The 21,125-nt window shown below is 38.0% G+C and overlaps 1 protein-coding gene across 1 annotated transcript; it reads right to left on the minus strand.

The window, feature by feature from the left end:
* Positions 1-797: 797 nt before the first annotated feature.
* On the minus strand, positions 798-20,778 carry FBXL3 (F-box and leucine rich repeat protein 3). Its single transcript, XM_059995696.2, has 5 exons — positions 20,647-20,778; positions 15,920-16,271; positions 12,950-13,072; positions 9,564-9,735; positions 798-3,342 (listed from the first exon to the last, which is right to left on the minus strand). Exons 2-5 carry the CDS (start codon positions 16,268-16,270, stop codon positions 2,699-2,701), a joined length of 1,290 nt encoding a protein of 429 aa, XP_059851679.2. The 5' UTR covers position 16,271; positions 20,647-20,778; the 3' UTR covers positions 798-2,698.
* Between the last annotated feature and the right edge of the window lie 347 nt (positions 20,779-21,125).

The following is a 21,125-nucleotide window of genomic DNA, read 5'->3' on the forward strand; positions in this document are numbered from 1 at the left end:
TCTACATTTTCTTTCCCCTATTTAAAACAAAACAGCATGGTAATCATATATTCTTTTACTGGACTGATTATTCTAAGGATAAGCTCTTAATTCACTTTGGAGTAAAAGGCTTTGTGTTCTTTTTTATATATCATATGATATGTCCTTTTTTTTAAAGGAAAATTGGGTATCAGCAAGTAGGTAAAATTTTTCTGGCTGCTTGGTAACATTTAAAAACCAGCCCCACAGATAAACTGAGCTGGAATCTGTGCAAAGATTGTGCCCAGCTGTGTATGGGGTAGAGATTACTTTACAGCTTATTAAAGGACCTAGTTCAGGCCTGAGCCTTCTTCATACCAACCCTTGCCTTCTATCCTAAGCTTTTCCATAAATATAAAGAATTCTCCTTTGATTGCAGTAAATTGACTTATCTTTAGTCATGCCTTTTTACTGATAATATTGTTAATAAAATAGCCCAGATTAAGATTACCAAGGTAAACCGAAGTTATTTTATGGAAGCTGGAGATGAAAATAATTTCAATAGTTTAAAAACTATTCTGATTGTATGGATTTATATAAAGGTGTTTCTCTCTAAAAATGCTAGCTGGTTTCAAGGATCCTGACTAAGATTTCTATTCCTGAACAATCTGTTTTTTAAATTCTTATTCTAAATGCCTAATCTTGTATCTCAAAAAAGCCACTCTACCATAAATATTTAATATTAAACATTACATCCATCAGATATGGATTTGAAACTAAAACTATAAATCTGTAAGCTTAACTTGTTTTAAAATCAAATAAGTACATTTGTTAGGGTAGTTTTAAAAAATAATACAACAGCATTAATAACTATCTTTATTCTAAAATTGATAAAAGCATTTAACATATACTTTACAGTATAAACAAGTGCTATGCATTTTGCTTAAGAAGTGACTTAAAGTTTTTCAAGCATTATATAATTCAATTTGTACAGAAAGTAAATTTCCAAATAAAGCTTTGGTTAGTAGAACTGATTACATACTGTCAAATCCATTTTCCAAAGCTGTTCAAAGAAAAAAGTTTCATCCACTAACACAGGTATTTCTTGTACAAAGTTTTTCACTGTTTAGTAAGAGGGAGGAATATTACAATAATTGCTTTTGATTTCCATGTCTGGACCAGCCTTTTTTCTTCTCATTTATATGCGCTCAGAATACCATCACTTTTGGAAGCATAAATTATGCAGAAAATCACCTTTTTACTTGATTCTTAGGAAGGTAATCTATTTTAAAAATAGATCCGTAAGACTGTTAGCTTCCATATCTACCAAGATGCCTTCTAAGTTTCAAGCACTAATACATCCCACTGGGGGTAAATCACTTCTAATTTCCCTTAGGAGGGTAATATCTACTAGCACTAGTGCTCAGAATCAAGTTTATGTAATATCTAAAAAAAACTAAATATAGCCCCAAACAATATTTTTACAGTTTCTACAATGTATGGATTACCTTTATTCATATGAAAGTAATAAAAATGCTGCCTAACTTAAATAATATAAAATATCAGTTTAACCAAATTAACTATCACAAAACTGCAGACATTTTTCTATTAAAATTTTCCAGTCCACTGAGCAATATTTACTCAAAAATATGATTATGAACTTAAATATATGCTCTTTTAAATTTACTGTTTATGCTGAACTGTACATTGGTGCTTTTATGATTTTTGAAAATTCTACTTACATAACTATATAATTCCAAAATGTAAAAATAAGCCATCACTAAAATTCACTGGAGACGAATATTCTTTCATGGAAACAATTTATAAACATTTTAAAGTTCTACCTTTAATTATTTCAATTTGGCTTTTTAAAATAAACTTCTCATTTCAATTATTGTGTAATACTTCAAAACTAAGTTTAAACAAAGATAAACCCAAGAAGAACTAGTAAAAGCATTCCTTACTTTACATATGATGCCCCAAGTGCCACATACATAGTAATGTATCACAGAAAAGAATTTATATAGTTTAGCAGATTACAGAGCAATCCTAAAAGTTTATACAAAGCTAAACACTGCCTCCCTTTTATTCCACTCATTTTCTTTTAATTTGATCTTGGCTCTATTTATTATTATCTTTCTACAGTAACCACTGTGTGACATTTATCAGTTTTTCTAAGTGTTCCAATTAATTGTATATACTTCTTTCAACAGCTTTGTAACATTTTAGAACATTCAACCAAACTTTTTCATTAGATACAATATATCCTACATTTTTCTCACAAAATGCTCACTTTCCTGAGCTATATTAAACACCTTATAACAGGTGTATGTATAACTGAAGACCCTAAAATGTCAAGTTTACATTTTTAAAAAATGCATAGAGAACAAAACATTTTGGAAAACCTATTAGTACTCACTTATTAGATATTACAATATATATGTTTTGTTTCCTTCAGACTGTAAAATGTTTAATCTTTACTACTTTCAGATCTGAATCACTTTTCTAATTTTTTGAGATTTAACTGCTATTAGGCTAAAGAAATAGATGAAGTTTTCTGACCAAAACTGGTCCATGAGTCTTCCAAAAAACAATCCTTATATACTCAATGAAGATATCAAATTTCTGTGCCACAAAATAGTAGAATTATATCAGACCTACAGGAAATAAACTTTTATTATAATACAATATGCTTAACATTAAGGTGCTATTATTCATCATGCCCTATGTCACCTGGTCTTTACCAAGTGGGCATCATGTCTGGAAACCACACTCTACCAAGATGCTTAGACACTTCCCAGTGAATCTGCTCCAAACTATACTTTTGGTCAGGAATTAATACTTCTTCCATAATGGATAATTGAGACAGGCGGCCACCACACATCTTCACAAACTCAACAAAGGCACTGCATGAGACTTCGCATTCCCCTAGTCCAATAGCCGACAGATTTTTGCAACGTTCTGCAATGCGAATTAACTCTTCATCAAGTGGCCGTAATCCATTAGCACACACTACTAGCTCAACTAGTCTAGGACATGTCATTCCGACACGGCCAAGCACATCTTTGCTTACTGATCTCCCAAAGTAAAGATGGGTGGCAGGTATTTCATACCGAAAGAACGGATCAAATTCCTCTTCATATAAAAAAAAATACATTACTAAGTTCACTTTGGGTGAATGTCTGATGAAAGCATCCCAGCTGCTCTTCTGAATAGCATGGAAGTGTGTCTGTCCAGGATTCTCACTGACCACGTCAATGCGCAAATGTTCTAATCGAACGTGTTTTTCAGAAGATAGAGCAAGCAGCAACTCATCGCTTAGCAAGTGGTAATTCAGGGCCAGTTCACGTAAGCCATGACACCGATCTGCCACACAAAGGACACCTTGGAAGAAAGAAGACCCAATTACTTATAAAGTTTTCTACAAGTCCACCATCTCCAAGAATTTGATCAAGTACATGGCCTACAATAAAGTTTTACCACATTTCGTTACCACAGAGCTATACAATTTACAATCTAGTTGTACTGACTGAACCAGCAGGAAGTCACACATACTTAAAAATCTATTACCAATTCTGTCCGTAAGAAAATGAGACCAATTCTAAATCTGATACCTTAAAAGAAATGAAGCTCACTTACCAACTCAGAAAAATCTTAAATTATTCACTATCATTTAAAAATATACCATGACTAAATAAGACTTATCCCAGTAATGCACAGTGTCATATTTTTTTTAAAAACTGATGACTAACACTAAGTTTATAGGTTAAGCAAGAAAAATCACATGATCATTGTGACAGGCTAAAAGACATTTTTTTGAAATTCAAAATCTAATCTTAATGAAAAAAATAAGGTAAAACCAGATAAAATGAGATTTATGTAACTAAATAAGACATTTGAAAAATTTTAAAAAAAGACTTCCATCAAATGAACAAGAAGTTTAACTGCTAAGAGTAACGTAACAAGCCTGTCAAATTTCTAAGAAAAAAATACCAAGATATCAACTAGATAGATGAATCAAAAGATAACTGCTCAATTCACATTAATGGAAATATACATCATGACTTTTAAAGCTCTAACGTTCTCAGAAAGCAACTCCTTATATGGTTCCTTATACTTCGGGCACTATGCTTCAAAAACTGCCCAAAACCCCTAGCACAGGAGCAGGTTTTACCAAAGGTCAGTATCTGATCTCTGAAGTGGTCTAGTGTAAGAACTCTGCCGCAAAGAGACACACCCTGATACTACTTGATAAATGACCCACTCAAACCATTTCTTTTCTGTGTTTAGAAACAAGGATAGGAACAACAAAACAGACAACATATTATCTACTATTTATTGTACAAGTATGATATGTTAGGTTCTAGATATGTTATCCCACAAATACTCAAAAAAAATCTAGAAAAATAAGTGTCTTTTTTAGTTTGAAGTTGAGTCAGCTAGCTAAAGATAGCAAAGCTGGAATTCAAACACAGACTGAGCGACTCTTAAGTGCATGTGTTCACCTCCTGCCTAAGAAGCAACAAGACGGAGGTCACCAATAAGCCAAAGCTTTATACAGCTGTGGGAGGAGAATACAGGCAACAGAGTCAATGACGTGATAAACTGAACCACCAGTATAAGAGAGTCACCAGAAGAGGGAGTAAAAGACATCTGTGCTTCACTATTCAGCCACTGCAAAACTTCTGTTCTCCACAAGGTATGGATATACTTTGAAATAAACCCTGATCATCCAAGGTAACCTGGACACATCTCTGTTCTCCGCAATCTCATAAAGCCTGATATAAAAAGAAATAAACACATGGGAAATGGTAACCAAAGACGCAAATAAAAGAAACTTTGAGGTATCATTTAATGACTACTAAAACATTTGTGGCAGGCATAATTCTAAAAGTTGTCCTCAAGATTCCATGCCCTAACCTCCAGAACCTGTGAATGTGGTAAGATGATCACTCCCATGATTTTTGTTATGCTATAGACAGCACAGTTAGCTTTAAAGTAAGATTAGCCAGGCGATCCTAATCTAATCACATGAGCCCTATAAACAGTTTTCTCTGGCTGGTTGCAGAAGAGGAAGTCAGATTCAGAGCTTCTCTAGCTAAACAGAGAAGCCTGCTGAGCCATGCCTCTAGCTCTGACCTACAGAACTGGGATGCTAATAAATGGGTGATGCTTAAAGCTGCTATATTTGCAGCTGTTGGTTATGCAGCAATAGAAAACACACAGTTACAAGTGCTTAAATACTTAACACGAAATAGTGACAAAGATAAAACTGGTAAACTATTACAACTCAATAATACAAAGACAAGTAACCTAACTGAAACATAGGCAAAGGATCTGAATAGACATCTCTCCAAGGAAGATATACACGTGATCAATAAGCACATGAAAAGACATCTGAGTCATCAAGAAAATACAAATCAAAACCACAAGATACCAGTTTACATTCACTAGGATGGCTATACTCAAAAAGACCAATAAGTGTTGATGAGGGTGTGAAAAAGTTGGAGCCCTCGTACACTGCTAGTGGAAATGTAAAATGATGCAGCTGCTTTGGAAAACAGTCTAGCAGTTCCTCAAATGGTTAAACAGAGTTACTACATGATTCAGCAATTCTAATTCTTGTTATACACCCAAGAGAAATTAAAGTGTCCACACAAAAACTTGCATATACATTTTCACAGCATTATTCATAATAGCCAAAAGGTAGAAACAACCCAAATATCCATCAACTGATCAACAGAAAAATGTGGTATTATCCATAAATGCAATATTATTTGGCAATAAGAAGAGAAATACTGATACATGCTACAACATGGATGAACCTTGAAAACATCACACTAAGTGAAAGAAGCCAGTCACAAAGGACCACATACGGTTCCATGTACATGAAATGTCCAAAACAGGTACATCTACAGAGACAGAAAGTAGATTAGTGATTGCGTAGGGCTGGTTGGAATGAGGGTTTTGGGGAGTGACAGCTAAGAGGTACTTTTGGGGATAGTAAAAGTTTTTTTAAAATTCACTGTAGTGATGGATGCACTACTCTGTCAATACACTAAAAGTCAATACATTGTAAACTGTACGATATATGAATTATATCTCAATAAAGCTGTTATAAAACTGGTACAGAAATCCATTGGTGGTGGTGTATAAACTTATACAACTCATGTTGGAAAAAAACACAGCAAGAAGCATTAAAAAAATCTAAACCCTTTGACCTAGCTCTTCCACTTCTAAATAATTTGTCCAAAAGAAGAAATTAAAAGAAGCAGACTATATGCTAAAACAGTTCATTTTTTAAATCACAGCAAATAGCAGAAACAAGTTAAGTGATCAACTGTAAAAGAACTATGAGGCAAATGTTGGCCTATCAACAAGACAGAAAACTAAGTAGCTAAATGTTCATTAGTTCAGCTGATAATTAATGAGTGTCTTATATGTTAACAACTGGTGCTAGGATGGTAAAGAGTCAACAGAAACAAGACATCCTTATCCTAACAGAAGCCAGCAGATAATTAAACAAGAATGCTCTGGGAGTCACAGCAAGGAAATCAGGGAAGAATTTCCGGAACTAACACAGACCTACAGAATTTAGAAGGATCAAGCTAGGGCAAAAGGCGAGTAAAGAAGGAAAGAGAATAGTATTTCTGTGCGAATACTCAGACATGGACGAAAACACAAGCACTGTAAGAAATGAAGGGAGCTCAACATACAGTATGTAAGTAAGAGAATATCTTAAAGGCCGAAATCCAATAGACAGGCAAGGACCAGATCATATGGGACCTTGTCAGCCTCAGTAAGGAGTTTGGAACTTACCTAAAGTATAGTGAGAAGTTTTGAAGGAAACTGGAGGGAAAAAAATCAGATGTATATATTAGAAAGATTACTCTGGCTATACCATGGAAATCAAATTAGAGAAGAGCAAGACTGCAAGTTAGGAAATCAGTTAAGAGGGTACTCACAAAGCTTACAGGGCTAGATTAGAGTGGACATGAAGAAAGGTAGAGTGTATTAGTTTCAGCTGCTTAACAGAACACCACAGACTGGGTGGCTTAAACAATAAACATTTATTTCTCACAGTTCTGGAGGCTGGAAGTCCAAGATCGGGTGCCAGCGAGGCTGGGTTCTGGTGAGGCCAGAACTCTTTCTGGCTTCTTGCTGTGTCTTCACATGGCAGAAAGAGAGATCAGATCATCTTTCCTATCCCTTCTTAGAAGGGCACTAATCCCATTTATGAGGATTTCTTCCTTATGACCTAAATACCTCCCAACCCACTTTCAAACACTGGGGAGTAGGGCTTCAACATGTGAACTGGGGCAGTGAGTGAGGGGTGGAGGAGAACACCACAAACATTCAGTAAATAGCATAGAGATTCAAAGCATATATCAGTGATGGAGTCACTAGACCTCAGTGACTAAAGGGATGTAGAAAGTAAGGGTAGAAGAAATCAAGGATATCTGTTCGGTCCCTGACAACCAAACAAGCAGTACCATTCACTGAGACAGTAAAAAGGGAGAAGCAAGAGATTTCAATAGGGGGAAAAGGAAGTTCATTAATCTGACGTACCAGTGAGACATTCTAGAGGCACTAGGCCATCAGCAGCTCAACACATAGCTCTGGAGTTCCAGAAACACTAAAAGTAGGAGGTGTTAACATACAGAACATAACTGAAGCCACTGATGAAGCTGACACAGCCCAGAGTTTACAGAATAAAACAATAAAGGGCCCAGTACGGAACACAGTGAAACACCAAAATTTAAGGAATGAAAAGAGAAACTAGCAAAGGAAACACAGTAGGAACTATCAGAGAGGAAGGAGGAAAATCAAGTCACTAGTGTCAAATGGTGCTTAGAGGTCCAGTAATAGACAATTATAAGGACTATATGAAATGGGAAATATTTTTTGATAAAAATTGAACTGAAAAACTGTTCAGTGAAGAAAAAGGCATAGAAAATTGCCCTTAATTACAACTTAGAGAAAGAAACTATCTAAATATACAAAATATGGATAGAAAAAAAATACATAAGTGTTAAATTTTATATTAAATCCTGTGTTTATACTCTTAAAGTATTACAGGTGCTCTTTCTCTCCCCTTCCCAACAACTAATCCAAATGCCATTAAAGCTCAGTAAGACCAAGCAAGCTTATACTATATTATGAGCACTGATCTGTATATTTAATAAAAATAAATGAGCATGAGATGTACCAGGATAAAGAGAATAATGAGCTCAGTTTCACAGAGAAACCAGAGACCCAAAGGTTCTCGTACAGTGTGGTAAGTGCTACAAGCTATGTTGAGAGTGCTATGGAAACAGCAAGTGGGGCTTCTAAACCAGACGGGAGGAGGAAGAAACTGGAACAGCTGAACTAAATTTTGAAGGCTGGACTGGAGTTAGCCAGGTGAAGAAGTAAAAAAAAATTTTTTTATAGAGGCATTCTCCAAGGTACAGTGTACTGGCCACACACACATACAAAGAACTGTTGTTACATAGGGCTCAAATAAAAGCTACACATGAGTAAAAAGCAAACAAGATTAAAGAGAGAGGTGGGGGTCAGGATACAAAGATCTTTGTACACTATGAAGTATGGACTGTACTCTCACAGGAACCTATATACGGTAGACAGTAAAATGTGACCATGGTCACATAAGGAGCTGCCAATGCCCGATCTTCTTAACTTCTATTTTATTTAGATTATCACCTTCAATGATAATCTAGAAGCGGCAGAAAAAGATAGGAAAACACTGCAATAGACCTCACCATTCCCATCACCACACCCTCCGTATGGGAGACATGGGAGGATAGAAAGTAATCTCCATCCAAGAGGGAATCATTTTCTTGGGGGAAGGCCAGGCTTTAGTTATGGCAAAAAGGTGGGAGGTGTTCTGTAAAGAGATCAAAACAGGTTTTCCAAAGTAACACAGCAAAATGGTTGGGAGAGATGTCAACAGTTGGAGGGTGAGTCAGGAATGAAGCATCAGACTAACACAAAGTGTAGGTTTATAACTGCTTTATAATACAAACCATTTGGAATTTAAATGCTCTCAAAGTGAATAATCTAGTAATGCTTAGTCTATACAAGAAAAGCTGGGAAGAGCATTAATAATGCTGCTCCTCCATTTGATGCACTCGGCTCTAAAACTCAACTTAGGAAAAGGACTATTTTGCAAAATGTAGGGTGATAACTTCAGCACAACTCCTCTCCCTCCACATAGTGAGACAAAAGCAACTGTGAGATTTCTATGACTCAAAACCTACCCTGTTAGCTCAACCACAATTAGAGAAAATTCTACTTTACCTAAAGGGCCATCTCAGGCTGACCTCGCAGTGTCCTTTCATTTTTTTAATTTATCCATTTTCTAGCACAGGTTGGACACAAATTGCCAAATAAAAAGATTAGAAAATAAGTTGAAAGTAAGTGGCTACACTAGGAATGCTACAGAATTTATGCTACTGTATTATAACAATAAAAATATTTTTATTCAATAGAGAGGAAATAATCATATGAACTCACCTTCAAGGTTAATGATCATAATTCTCCTTAATTTGATAAACACATCAATACATTTTACTAAAATATTATCTGGCAAAAGCCACACATACCTGCTGGAGAGACGTGAGGACAGCTGCTCATTTTTAGCAACTTGAGTGTATCACTGTTGTTGGCCACTAGTACTTTGAGGGAGGGATCATCTACTGGGGTGTCATCTATCTTAAGGGAGGACAAAGACTTGGAGTTTACAAACACAACCGTCAGTGCAGAGATAAAGTGAGACTGAAAAACAAAAAAATTGAAACACTGTTTCAATTTTTACAAATGAGAATTGAGGGGTTTTCATATAATACACACATAGTTCATCTGAACCCTAATGTATTTCACAACTGTTTTGGGGTAGCAGCCCCTCACTCTGTTGTGGGAATACGGTAAAAAAGAGAGGTGACTTCCCACCATCTTTGAGAACGACCTTTTTACGTGGGGGAAAAAAGATTTCAAACCTCAGGATGGGTGTCTCTGAATCACAACAGTCACTGGTAAGTAAAAAGAGGAACTCTGGAACCCAGAATGAGAATACCTCTCAGACACTTCACATCACCTTATCTGGAAATCCTACTCCAGTGTATTAACACTGAACTGCATTCTTTTTTGGTGATAGTAATGACCACTAAAATAGTTAATAACTATTAGCAAAATCATCAAAAATTAAAACAACAGTCAATCAACTTAGAAGCTATGAAAGACTTATTTGGAATATGGAAGCTCATACAAAATTTGATTCTAAAATAATAAAAATCATAACTAAATAAAATTCCAAACTTAAAACTCCTTTAGGGACTTCCCTGGTGGTCCAGTGGCTAAGACTATGTGTTCCCAATGCAGGGGGCCCAGGTTTGATCCCGGGTCAGGGAACTAGAGCCCACATGCCACAACTAAGAGTTTGCATGTCGCAGCTAAAGATCCTGTGTGCCGCAGCTAAGGGCTGGAGCACCCAAATAAATAAATATTAAAAAAAAAAAAAAACTCCTTTAAATTTGCTAAATTATCTACAATTATCTATATATGTAATATTCTGTTGGACACAGAATCTGACCTAAAGACCACTGTAGGAAACCATTTCCTAACCATTGTAGGAAATAGGAATTAAAGCACAAAGTATGGGACTCTGGATCAGAGCTAATAAGCCATAACCAATGGACTCACTACAGCAGTGAAAGGGAGGGATGAGGGCCAAGTAGTACAAGTAGTAGCCAAGAAAGTACAACGAAACATCTTCTTGGTCACATTCCCTAAATTACTTTTTTCCTACTGTGATTAAATAACTACTTAAATTTTGATTAAGTATCTGTTTAACAACTTAAATGTTAACATCTTTCTCCTAATATTTCCATATTAAATTCAACTATATATGTATTAGTATATGCATGACTCCATCACTGACTTTTTCCCATTTCCCTCAGAGTTAGCTCTGGTCAAATACAGTTGTTTCACGTTCTCTTCAGTTCTCCCAGGATTTCCAAGATATAGCAATATAGGCTTTCAATATTCTACGAAAGCCATAATAAGAAAAGAAAGAAAAACAGCATAAACATCCTAGGCCCATTTAATAAGGAAGGAAGAGTCCCAGATGCACCCATAGTTCCCAAAACCAAAATGACTGCATGTAAGTATAATACTAGTACTAGATATGCATAATGATCATCCTGAGTAATAAAAAAAGAAGGAAATTATGTTCAACATACTTTTTACTATGGTATCTTTTACATACTGTATGTGTACTTATATTTTAACTACAATATGTACACAGAAAAATCAATTCAAAATAATTCATTTCCCATATGAAGCTTGAACAAGGCATTACTATACCACATAACTCAGTGCTTCTTAGAGGGCCATGAACCATCTTAATCAGAACCACCTGGACTGCTCTTAGGAAAAGGAAATTTGGAAGGATACCCAAAACTTAGAAGTTCCTCAGATGATTGTTATGCATATTAAGTTTGAGAACCACAGTGATTGAACTCCTATACTTAGAACCTTAAAATGTTGACATGAACAGACTCTTGCTGATTTCCCTCATGTTACACATGAGGAAAACAATTTATCTCAAATGTACATATTCAATGAACCTTTTAAAAAATTAATTAAGACTTTGAAATCAACTGGTGATACATTTGTTACTGATATTCCATTGAACAGCCTGGGTTATAATATAAATTCAATTTAGTAATACAGACGTACCTCGGAGATAGGGCAGGAATTGGTTCCAGACTACCACAATAAAGCGACTGTTACAATAAAGCTAGTCACACAAGTTTTCTAGTTTCCCAGTTTATATAAAAGTAATGTTTACACTACACTGTAGTCTATTAAGTATGCAATAGCGTTATATTTAAAAACACAATGTATATACATTAAAAAATACTTTATTGCTAAAATATGCTAATCATCACCTGAGGCTTCAGCAAGCTGTCATCTTTTTGCAATAGTAACGTCAAAGATCACTGATCACAGATCACTATAACCAGTAAAACAATAATGAAAAAGTCTGAAATACTGCAAGAATTACCAAAATGTGACATAGAGACATGAAGTGAGCGAATGCTGTTGGAAAAATGGTGCCAAGTGACTTGCCTGCACGCCACAAACCTTCAATTTGTTAAAAATGCATTATTTGTGAAGTGCTGCAATAAAGTGAAGTGCAATAAAAGGAGGCATATTTCTTTCTGAATCATCCTAGTAAATTAAACGATTAGGTGTTTAAAGGGGTGTCTATATTTTAGTTTGTGGCGTATTCTGATAAAATCTTACAGATTACTGCTGGATACTAACCTAACTGAACATGAGCTAACTTACACAGGGATTTTATCAGTTGCCTTTCTAAAAATGCACACTTATTTTTCTATTTTAAGAGAATAGTTATTAAAGAGACTATCTCGAATTACATGCAGGACCATGTCAGAACATATATATGAATATAAAATTTATATAAATTTCGCCAAAAAAAAGTTTTCTTTAAGTAAAGTCTGTAAATTAATCTAAGCTGTACTTATACTAACTCTGCTCAAGAACAAATCTTTACACACTTACCAGAAGACTTCCTAGGCGAGCTCTACCTGCTCTTAATACTGGCACTGTCTACTTTTCTTTGATTATAATCTCACCAATCTGCTCTGAAAGTCCAAAAGGGAGCATCTGTATGTCTCTTTTTTTCTAATACGCTTATTTCTCAGTTTTACTTAGTCTCTTTCAGTGCTTCCTATAGAATACTCTGCAAATTCACTCACTCTTTAATATTACCCATAAGGAAACACAAAGTTTTTAAAAAAGGAAAAGTGCTCTAAAAAAAAATCTTAATACTTAACATTCTAAATAGTAACTGGTTTTCCATTTTACATACCACTTTTCTTACATTCTCATTATCAGTACAAGAAATGGGTAGGATTTCACTGGATTTCTCAGTAAAAGCTAATAAAACAAAACCAGCAGATACCTTTGGTAAATCCATAAAGCTTGGCCGAGCAGTTGAAATAAGTCCAAGTGTTTTTAAAGAGCAATTCACAAGTTGTGATAATATATCACAAGCTGCTTCAGCTGATTCTTTGCTGCTGTCCACCTGGGAAAAGAAAACATCCTTTACACATGAATATGGTCACATTTCTCCGTGCATATTTTAACTTTACAAAAGCAAGAAATACAGTTATTAGTTTATTGCATTATAATTTAAAGAATTAATATTTATCCTTTCAATCATCTACCCTCACATACAATGTCAAGCTTCTCTGAATCTCCCTGAAAAACTGTAAGGGCAACTGTCAAGGCTTAACTTTCACTATGATAAGATATCTATTTAATGTTAAAAAGACCTGGCTTTTAAGTTGACTTATTACAAACAGACTATATAACCTAATGGAAATATGAACTTACAATCTTTGAAAAATAATTATATATTTGGCAGTGGATCAGATCATACATGTAAATACAGTGGCTATGGTACAAATGCTTCAAAACAAACTGAATGAGTATTTACTCAGAAGGTTCCAGTGAATCACAACCTGGGATTTACCATTAATGTTATTAATTGAAAGATGAATGTGAAGTAAAATGAGGGTGTCCAACTAGTCAAGCATGAAAATCTGAACCAAACAAGAAGTGGCTGCTCCCATGCACTCTTTTGCATAGACATTTCCTGGGGGAAGGAAAATATGGCCAAAAAACTCCTTAAGGATATAAGAAGGAGCTCATCTATCAAAAAGGAAGCTGTTCCCTGGGCTAAAAAGCATCTCAGAGTAGTTAAAAGTAATATTCCTTTAATTTCCAGATTGACGTAAATTACCTTAACCCAAAAATGTCCTGAAGAGCTCGTTGTAAAACTGATATACCAATTTACATTACACAGTTTCAGAACTATTTTCAATCCCACCCTTTGGCTACGTTTCTCTACACCAGCGGTTCTTTTGAGAACTGCTCTGGTTCTGGACCAGCAGCAGCAGCTGGGGACTTGCTAGAAATGCACATTCTCACGCCCAATACAGACTATCCGAATCAGTAATGGAGCGCTGGAACCCAGCAAACTTTGTCTCAGTAAGCACTCCAGGCATTTCCGATGCACATCGAATCTGAGAACCACTGTTCTACATTAATAACTCTGACTATAAGACTCTGGCCTATGGTCAGTGAAGAATTAAACACAAATATTATCAGGAGAGCTCAGAAGAATCCTGGGATGTGGCTCTTTCTACAAATCAGAAATTTCCTCAGAAAAATAAACAATCCCTAATAAAAATGTTTAAGCTTATAGGACAAATGGTTTTGTCAAGGTTACACATGTTGGATACAGCTGAATTGTGTCACAGGATTGACCCAGCCAATCCACTGGATGGCACTGGTCTTTAGACCTAGGAGATTAATGTATTATACTCATCTTTTTATAGGATTTACTATTATAACACTTTTAGACAACTCAAAGATGACTGAAACCGAGGGGAAGGCTCTTCAGGTTTCCTCATGGGCAGGCGGAGAGGGACAACACATAAGGAGTTCCTGGATTTTTGTTTGTTCTATCCTCCCACTATTCCCCCACCCTTGTCCTCAGTTAGGATGCAACATAACATCCAGGACATCCAATTAAATAAGTATTAAGTATGTCCCAAATAATGCCAGGGATACTTACACTAAAAATTATCCGCTGATTATCTGAAATTCAAATTTAACTAGGCATCCCCTATTTTTATTTGCTAAATCTAGCAATCCTACACTTGGTGGCCTAAGTGCCTTTGTGCATTTTTCTGGAAAGACAGCCGTAATACACCCAACCATTCCCAACACCAGGTCTCTCTCCTCTTGTGACACATATGGGAGAATAAACAGGTAATCCCCATTTTAAAAGGAATGACAGGGCTTCACTGGTGGCGCAGTGGTTGAGAGTCCGCCTGCCGATGCAGGGGACACGGGTTCGTGCCCCGGTCCGGGAGGATCCCACATGCCACGGAGCGGCTGGGCCTGTGAGCCACGGCCACTGAGCCTGCGCGTCTGGAGCCTGTGCTCTGCAACGGGAGAGGCCACAGCAGTGAGAGGCCCGCGTACCACAGAAAAAAAAAAAAAAAAAAAAGGAATGACAGTCTTGGAAGCAGATAAGACTTTAGTTTTGGCAAGGGATCTCTGGGTTAAGAACCATTGCTATATATGGGTTAAAGTGACCTGTTTAACAACAGCTGCATATGGCAAATCAGGTATTCATGTGTTGCTTTTCAACAATAATTATCAGGTGTATTAAGGATTTAGTGAACGTACCCACATTTCATTACTCAACCCCAAAACAAAACACTACAAGCCTCTGTACTCATACAAACCACTATGATTCCTTAAACTATTCTGGACATCTCAAAAAGCCACCCCTCTTCATTTATCTCATCACTACCTAATTTCCAGTACGTCCCTGCTGGCAATGAAAAGAAACAAACAGTTCTGTCTGGCATTCTTCCATGTACCTTTGTCTATTTCTCTCTAAAATATACTCATCCAAACCTTTTACAGAGAGTTTCTGTATCTCTTTTTTCTTTAAAAACTCCATATCACAAAGCCATCAATAAGCAAAACTCAGTCCTATTAAATAAAAATAACAATTAAGTTTTAGTGAAAATTTCCACATCTTTTATTTATTTTACTGTATTATTTCTTTTGGTTCAAATTTGTTCACAATAATTCAATGTGACAGCTTTGGTATATGTTTATTTAATGGTTGCTTCCACTCTTTTAAGAAATTAGTAACATTTATAATAAAATGGAATAATTTAGCTCAATATAGTTATTTATGATAGCCTCTAAGGTACACGATTACTCTAAATCTTTCAGCACTTTCCCTAAAAAGGCAATAGTTTAAAGACATGAGAAGATGTATTGGTTTAGGACACAAAAGCCACTAAATATGCTTTATTTTTAAAAGAAGGATTTAAAGTATTACCTTGAAGCTGACATATTGTAGATGGTTTGAATGTCTTTTAATAATCTGTTTGATCAGCTCTGGATGTGTTGCTTTCAAATAAGATGTAGCTGGCTGATTCAGTTCAAATTCAAAACATCTCCACAGGTCAGGCATGTGAAATACCTGGTTCCAGTTGCGGCAAACTTGTGAAGCATGAGCCCGGTCAAGAAGAGGCAGATACTTAAACACTTGGAGAATAATGTCCTGAAGGAGATTACCCCAATCGCAAGTCTGAGAATGCTCATTTGTAGTCCTCAGTTTCTTGGATTTCTCTGCAGTACCTTCTTCTGATGAATTATGGTCACTATCTCTTCCTCCTCCTCGTTTCATCCTATTCAGAAAAAATGCATCATTTTTTTTTATACTTTTCAATAGAAATAAATCCAAAATTCATTCTTCTGTCACTGAGATGTGTGTACATGTGCTTACAAATACCAACAGAAACATGCAGGAAGAAGTGGATCAGGAATTCAAGGAGAAGAATGTCAAAACAAAATATAATGAAAAACGCCAGCAGAGACCAACTGTCGTTTTACAAACTTATGTCTTTGGTAGGTGCTTTTAAACATTTGTACTGTACTACCTGGGGGGAGAAGTTGATCATAATTTTGAAGCTAAACCAAGAATTTATATTTCAAAAGTTGCAGTCAACTAGAAGGAATATAAAAGAGAACCTACAGTGACACTTTCTCAAGATTTCTTAAAAGTCATCTAAGGGTACCTACTATATTTGAATTCCTGAATTCATGGCAGAGTCCCAGGAACCTCCAGAGAAGACCTGAATTAAGTAATCAACAGATCTCTCCACACTGGGTAGCCTGTGATATGTGTTACTGCCAGACCCAATCTCTGCTTAAAATGAGCAAACTCATCCCCACTGTGCGTATTTGGTCTGGAATGTGGCTGCTTCTTCCAACACATCACTTGCTGTTGCAATGTTTTATCCAAGTTGTATTTTTGAATGAGAGTTAAGTGTTTATTCTATCTGTTTGTATGACCTGCATTCCATTTGATTTTTTGACAGTAGTTTTGTTGTTGTTGTGTAAAACAGTAGTACGGTTAAAGAGAATGGGTTCTGGAATCAAGCTCCCTGGTTTAATTCCTGGCTCTGCCTCTCACTGGTTATGTGGCCTTGAACAAATTACTTGACTTGCCTGTGCTTCAGTTTGTGAAATGGGAATAACAGAAATACGCAGGGTTCTTGTTAGGAATTAAACAGTTATTAGGGCTTTTGAAAGGAGATATCGATGATTGCTGAACTCAGGTATAGGAAAGCAGTCTAGTATTAAGGACATTAAAGTGCAACACAAGAAACAGAGGTTACCAACCAGAGGGCAAAGAATGATCCTAGATTTGTTTTAAAATGAAGTGTGTATGAGAGAGAATGAGAACGCAAGCTTATGTATGAGAAAGATACACTGGAAGTAGATTACCACATTAATATAGTAACTATAATAGTGGGATCATATAATAATAGTGGGACAATAATAGTGGTGGGATTACAGGTGATTTTTTCTTTTGCCAGTATGCTTCCCTATATTTTACACGTTTCTTTTAATGTCAGTGAATTAAACTGTATCAGATAAAAGGTCTCGTTTTGATTTATTTGGAAAAATAAATATTGCAGGCTCTAACTAAATGGGGGTAACTGCAGACCACTCACTGGTATCCCTATTTAGTTTAGAGCCTGCAATACTTTTGTCTCTAGGGAGCAGTTCTGGCAGGGTATGGTTTGGATTTAGAGTCACAACTTTTTCACAAAGGATGGCTTGTAGCTCTAGCTCCCTTCGTCTGGCACATCAGTATGTAAGAATTCTGACTCCTGTGTGGGACAAATGTACACAAGCATGGCTCTTAACCAAATATGTCTCTGCAGACTCTCTCTCTAGTAGCTAGTTAAAATTGTGAAGGAGGATTAGGGCCTGGAGGAAAATGGCAGAGGACCCTGACTTTCATGCCATTAAAATCAGCCCAGGAGGTCTTAGTACATGTGCAGTAAACCACCTATTCCTCATTACTCCTACTTCCAACTCTAAGTTAAGTAAATTAAATTATGTATATAATATTGTGCAGGGGGAGAGGAAGGGAGAAAACAATGACAGAGGTGATAGCAAGAGGGTAGTTTTATAGAAGACTAAAACTTACATCTGAATCTAAGAATACATTTTTAAAATGTGTTGAGAGACAAGGCAGTATAATCTACAATGTCATATTTAATATTAAAAAAGGTCTCTCCTAGGAATAATTCTCACTAGAGGTTGAGATAACAGTGTCATTATGACCCATTTTTCTGCTTTAACTTATCCTGAAGGCTTACTTTAGTTTTAGCATATAAAATCTGGGTCAAAGAACAAAGAGTTTGCTACTCAGGGCTTATAATTTCTCTTCTGACTACCTAAAACTACTCAGAATTTTGAGAAACAGATTAAAAACATAATGAAGTTATCTTTATAATTTCTACTCCTTATTAAAGAATGCTGATCTATTTCTGGAGAAAAGTCTTCTAAAACCAGAACTATTCAACTTAAAGACAGAATGATTCAGGCTTCCCTAGTGGCGCAGTGGTTGAGAGTCTGCCTGCCGATGCATGGACACGGGTTCGTGCCCAGGTCCAGGAGGATCCCACATGCCGCAGAGCGGCTGGGCCCTTGAGCCATGGCCGCTGAGTCTGCGCATCCGGAGCCTGTGCTCCGCAATGGGAGAGATCACAACAGTGAGAGGCCCGTGTACCGCAAAAAAAAAAAAAGACAGAATGATTCATTTTACTTTAAAGTATATGGCCATATAAACAAAAATGACAGCCTTTTTTACACAGTTATCTTTGCTGATCCTAACAAATACCTTCTTTTGTCTGTTGCAGTCTTGTTTTTAAATAAAGTATATTTCAATACCTTTCCAAATTGAGGGGAGAAAAAAGTTGACATATCAAAAAAAAGTATGCAACATTGAGGAAAAGTATCTCTTGGTCTAGATATATAACACTATATGATCACCAAAGTATATTTTAAGCACTTACTAGTCTATGACTAGTCTGTAAATTATCAATATATGACGGTAATATGTCAGAATTACAGTATACTAAGCAATAGAAAAAATGTAAGACCAAATGCCAATATAAATGTCTCTGTATTATCCTCATGTATGCATAAAAATGTGAGCTCATAGTGGGCACCTAAGAAAAAATTTTAATGTCTAATTTTTTCCACGATGATCTCATTTATTCATGCAAAAATTTACATTGCTTTCAAAAGTATTTTATTAAATCTATTTACACACGAAGCTGTTATACAGAAAGTTAAACAATTTTGAGCATCCACCAGTCTGCAAAGAATTTACTTCAATGGATTATCTTATCTCCTACTTTTAGTCAAAGTGAAAATACCTCTCACACTTGAACAGGAGTGCAGAGGAGAAGCTGGATGATCAACATCTCTTAGATTTTGTAGAGCACCCGAACTAGGCCTCTTCATGCCTCCGGCAGTTCAGTTCAAACTGTAACTTTTCCAGGCCCCAAATAATCGATGCAACTTAGGCCCCTAAAAGCATCTGGTGAGGGACTTATACTGCTACGAAGCATCAAAAAGCAAACTAATGAGGAAAGACTCCAGCCTCGTTGAGCAGCACAGGGAATTATGCAATTTACTCTTCACATTTCCATACACTCTGAAAGAAGCAGTCCACTTGAACATCAGTTGAAGAGCAGCAGAGGAAAACACTTAGCCGCGTGCCCCTCGTTGTATTTTTAGTACATTGCACTGGTAGTAATTTTAAAAGCCCATTTGTAGTTAGCTCTAAAAAGCCTGTTTTGGGCAACACACTTCCTTTCCATTTATGTTCTTCTTTGACTAATACCACAATTAATATGCATTCTTTGGCTGGAACACAAGACTAAAACAGCGCAAAGAGCTTAACTCAGGACTAGATGGTATCAGAGAGTGTGGTGGTGCGATCATTTGTAGATACTAGAAGTTGATGGCGTGTTTATAAAGATTTCAGGAGTAGAAGGAAGACGACTCTAATTAAAAGATCTGGGCCGTTCCATTGGACATGATCAGCAACAAAATAGCTCATCTCTTAGCCTGGAAATACAGGCCAATCATTTAACAGGCTGTTTTCCCGATCCCTGCACGCAACCCCATCTGAAAGGGGTGCTCTTGCTCAAAGCAGGCGCGAAGCTGCTAATCACAAGTTGACCAACTTTTCCACGTGGCTACGAGCGGCCCGGGCGTCCCCTCCTCCCGCGCCACCTCCACGGATTGGCTTTCCCTGACATTTCTGCTGCGCCCTACCCCGGGCAGTCTGTTTTGACATCTTAATGCCCCTCATTTCTCAAGCTACAAGCACGGCCTTAGCCGACACCGGGAAGAGCCGGACAGAGCGCAAGCTCAACCGTGTCGGTCACCAGCCCCCGCCGAGGGTTAACAAAGCCGGGCGACAGGCTCGGAGGTGTCGCGGGGAGACTGCTGCAGGCCGCCGCCGCGCACGCACCACGCCTTGTTGACTTGTTTTGAAGCAGGCTCTGCGGGGAAATGCCCCGGGGCAGGGTCCGCTGTCGGGCCGCTGCGCCGCGCCCCGCCCCGCGCTCCCGAGGAGCCGCGCGAGCGCACCCGGGGCCCCGCGCCCCCCGGCCCGCCCAGCCGCCCTCCCACGTCGGCGACCCTCCCCGGCCCCGCCCACGCCCCGGGGCTCGGGCCCTCAGCAGTTACCTGCTGCCGGGGGCGGCTTCCCCCACACTCCACCCCGGGCTCCGCGGGCGGCTTGGCTCGCGACTCTCACATGAGGCCCCGCGCCTTGCGCTCCCGCTGCCGCGGCGCCCCGCGCTCCACCCGCATCCGAAGCGCTGCTCCCGGGGCGGGCGCCAACGCGGCTCCGCCTTTGCGGCTCTGGCTGCCCAGGGAGAAGCCGCCCTTCTCAGTCCCGCGCCGTCCGCGTCCTTCTCCCAGGTCTCTCGTCGCCGCGCGAGAGACGCCTTCAGCGAGCCGTAGCCACCATCACCGTGTAGGTCCTCTGCGCCGCGGGCCAGACACTGAGTCCAAAATGGCGCCCGCGTTCGCGGCCGCCCGCTTCCCCTGGCGCGTCTCCGCTGAGGGGGGCGGGCGCGTCTCCGCCGCGGCGCGTCCGCGGAGGGCGAGGCGGGGGGCGGGAGGAGGCCGCGCCCATTCGGGAGCGCGCCCCGCCCCGCGCG

This window comes from Delphinus delphis, chromosome 18 (genome assembly GCF_949987515.2).
Source record: "Delphinus delphis chromosome 18, mDelDel1.2, whole genome shotgun sequence".
Taxonomy (NCBI): Eukaryota; Metazoa; Chordata; class Mammalia; order Artiodactyla; family Delphinidae; genus Delphinus; species Delphinus delphis.

Bases quoted from the DNA above. Each gene is read 5' to 3' on its own strand.
- FBXL3 (XM_059995696.2), bottom strand. From the start codon at position 16,270: ATGAAACGAGGAGGAGGAAGAGATAGTGACCATAATTCATCAGAAGAA. The intron at 13,073-15,919 runs GTAATACTTTAA...TTCTTTTCCCAG, and splicing joins TACAATATGTCAGCTTCAAG to GTGGACAGCAGCAAAGAATC. The intron at 9,736-12,949 runs GTATCTGCTGGT...TTTGTTTTTCAG, and splicing joins GCTTTATGGATTTACCAAAG to TCTCACTTTATCTCTGCACT.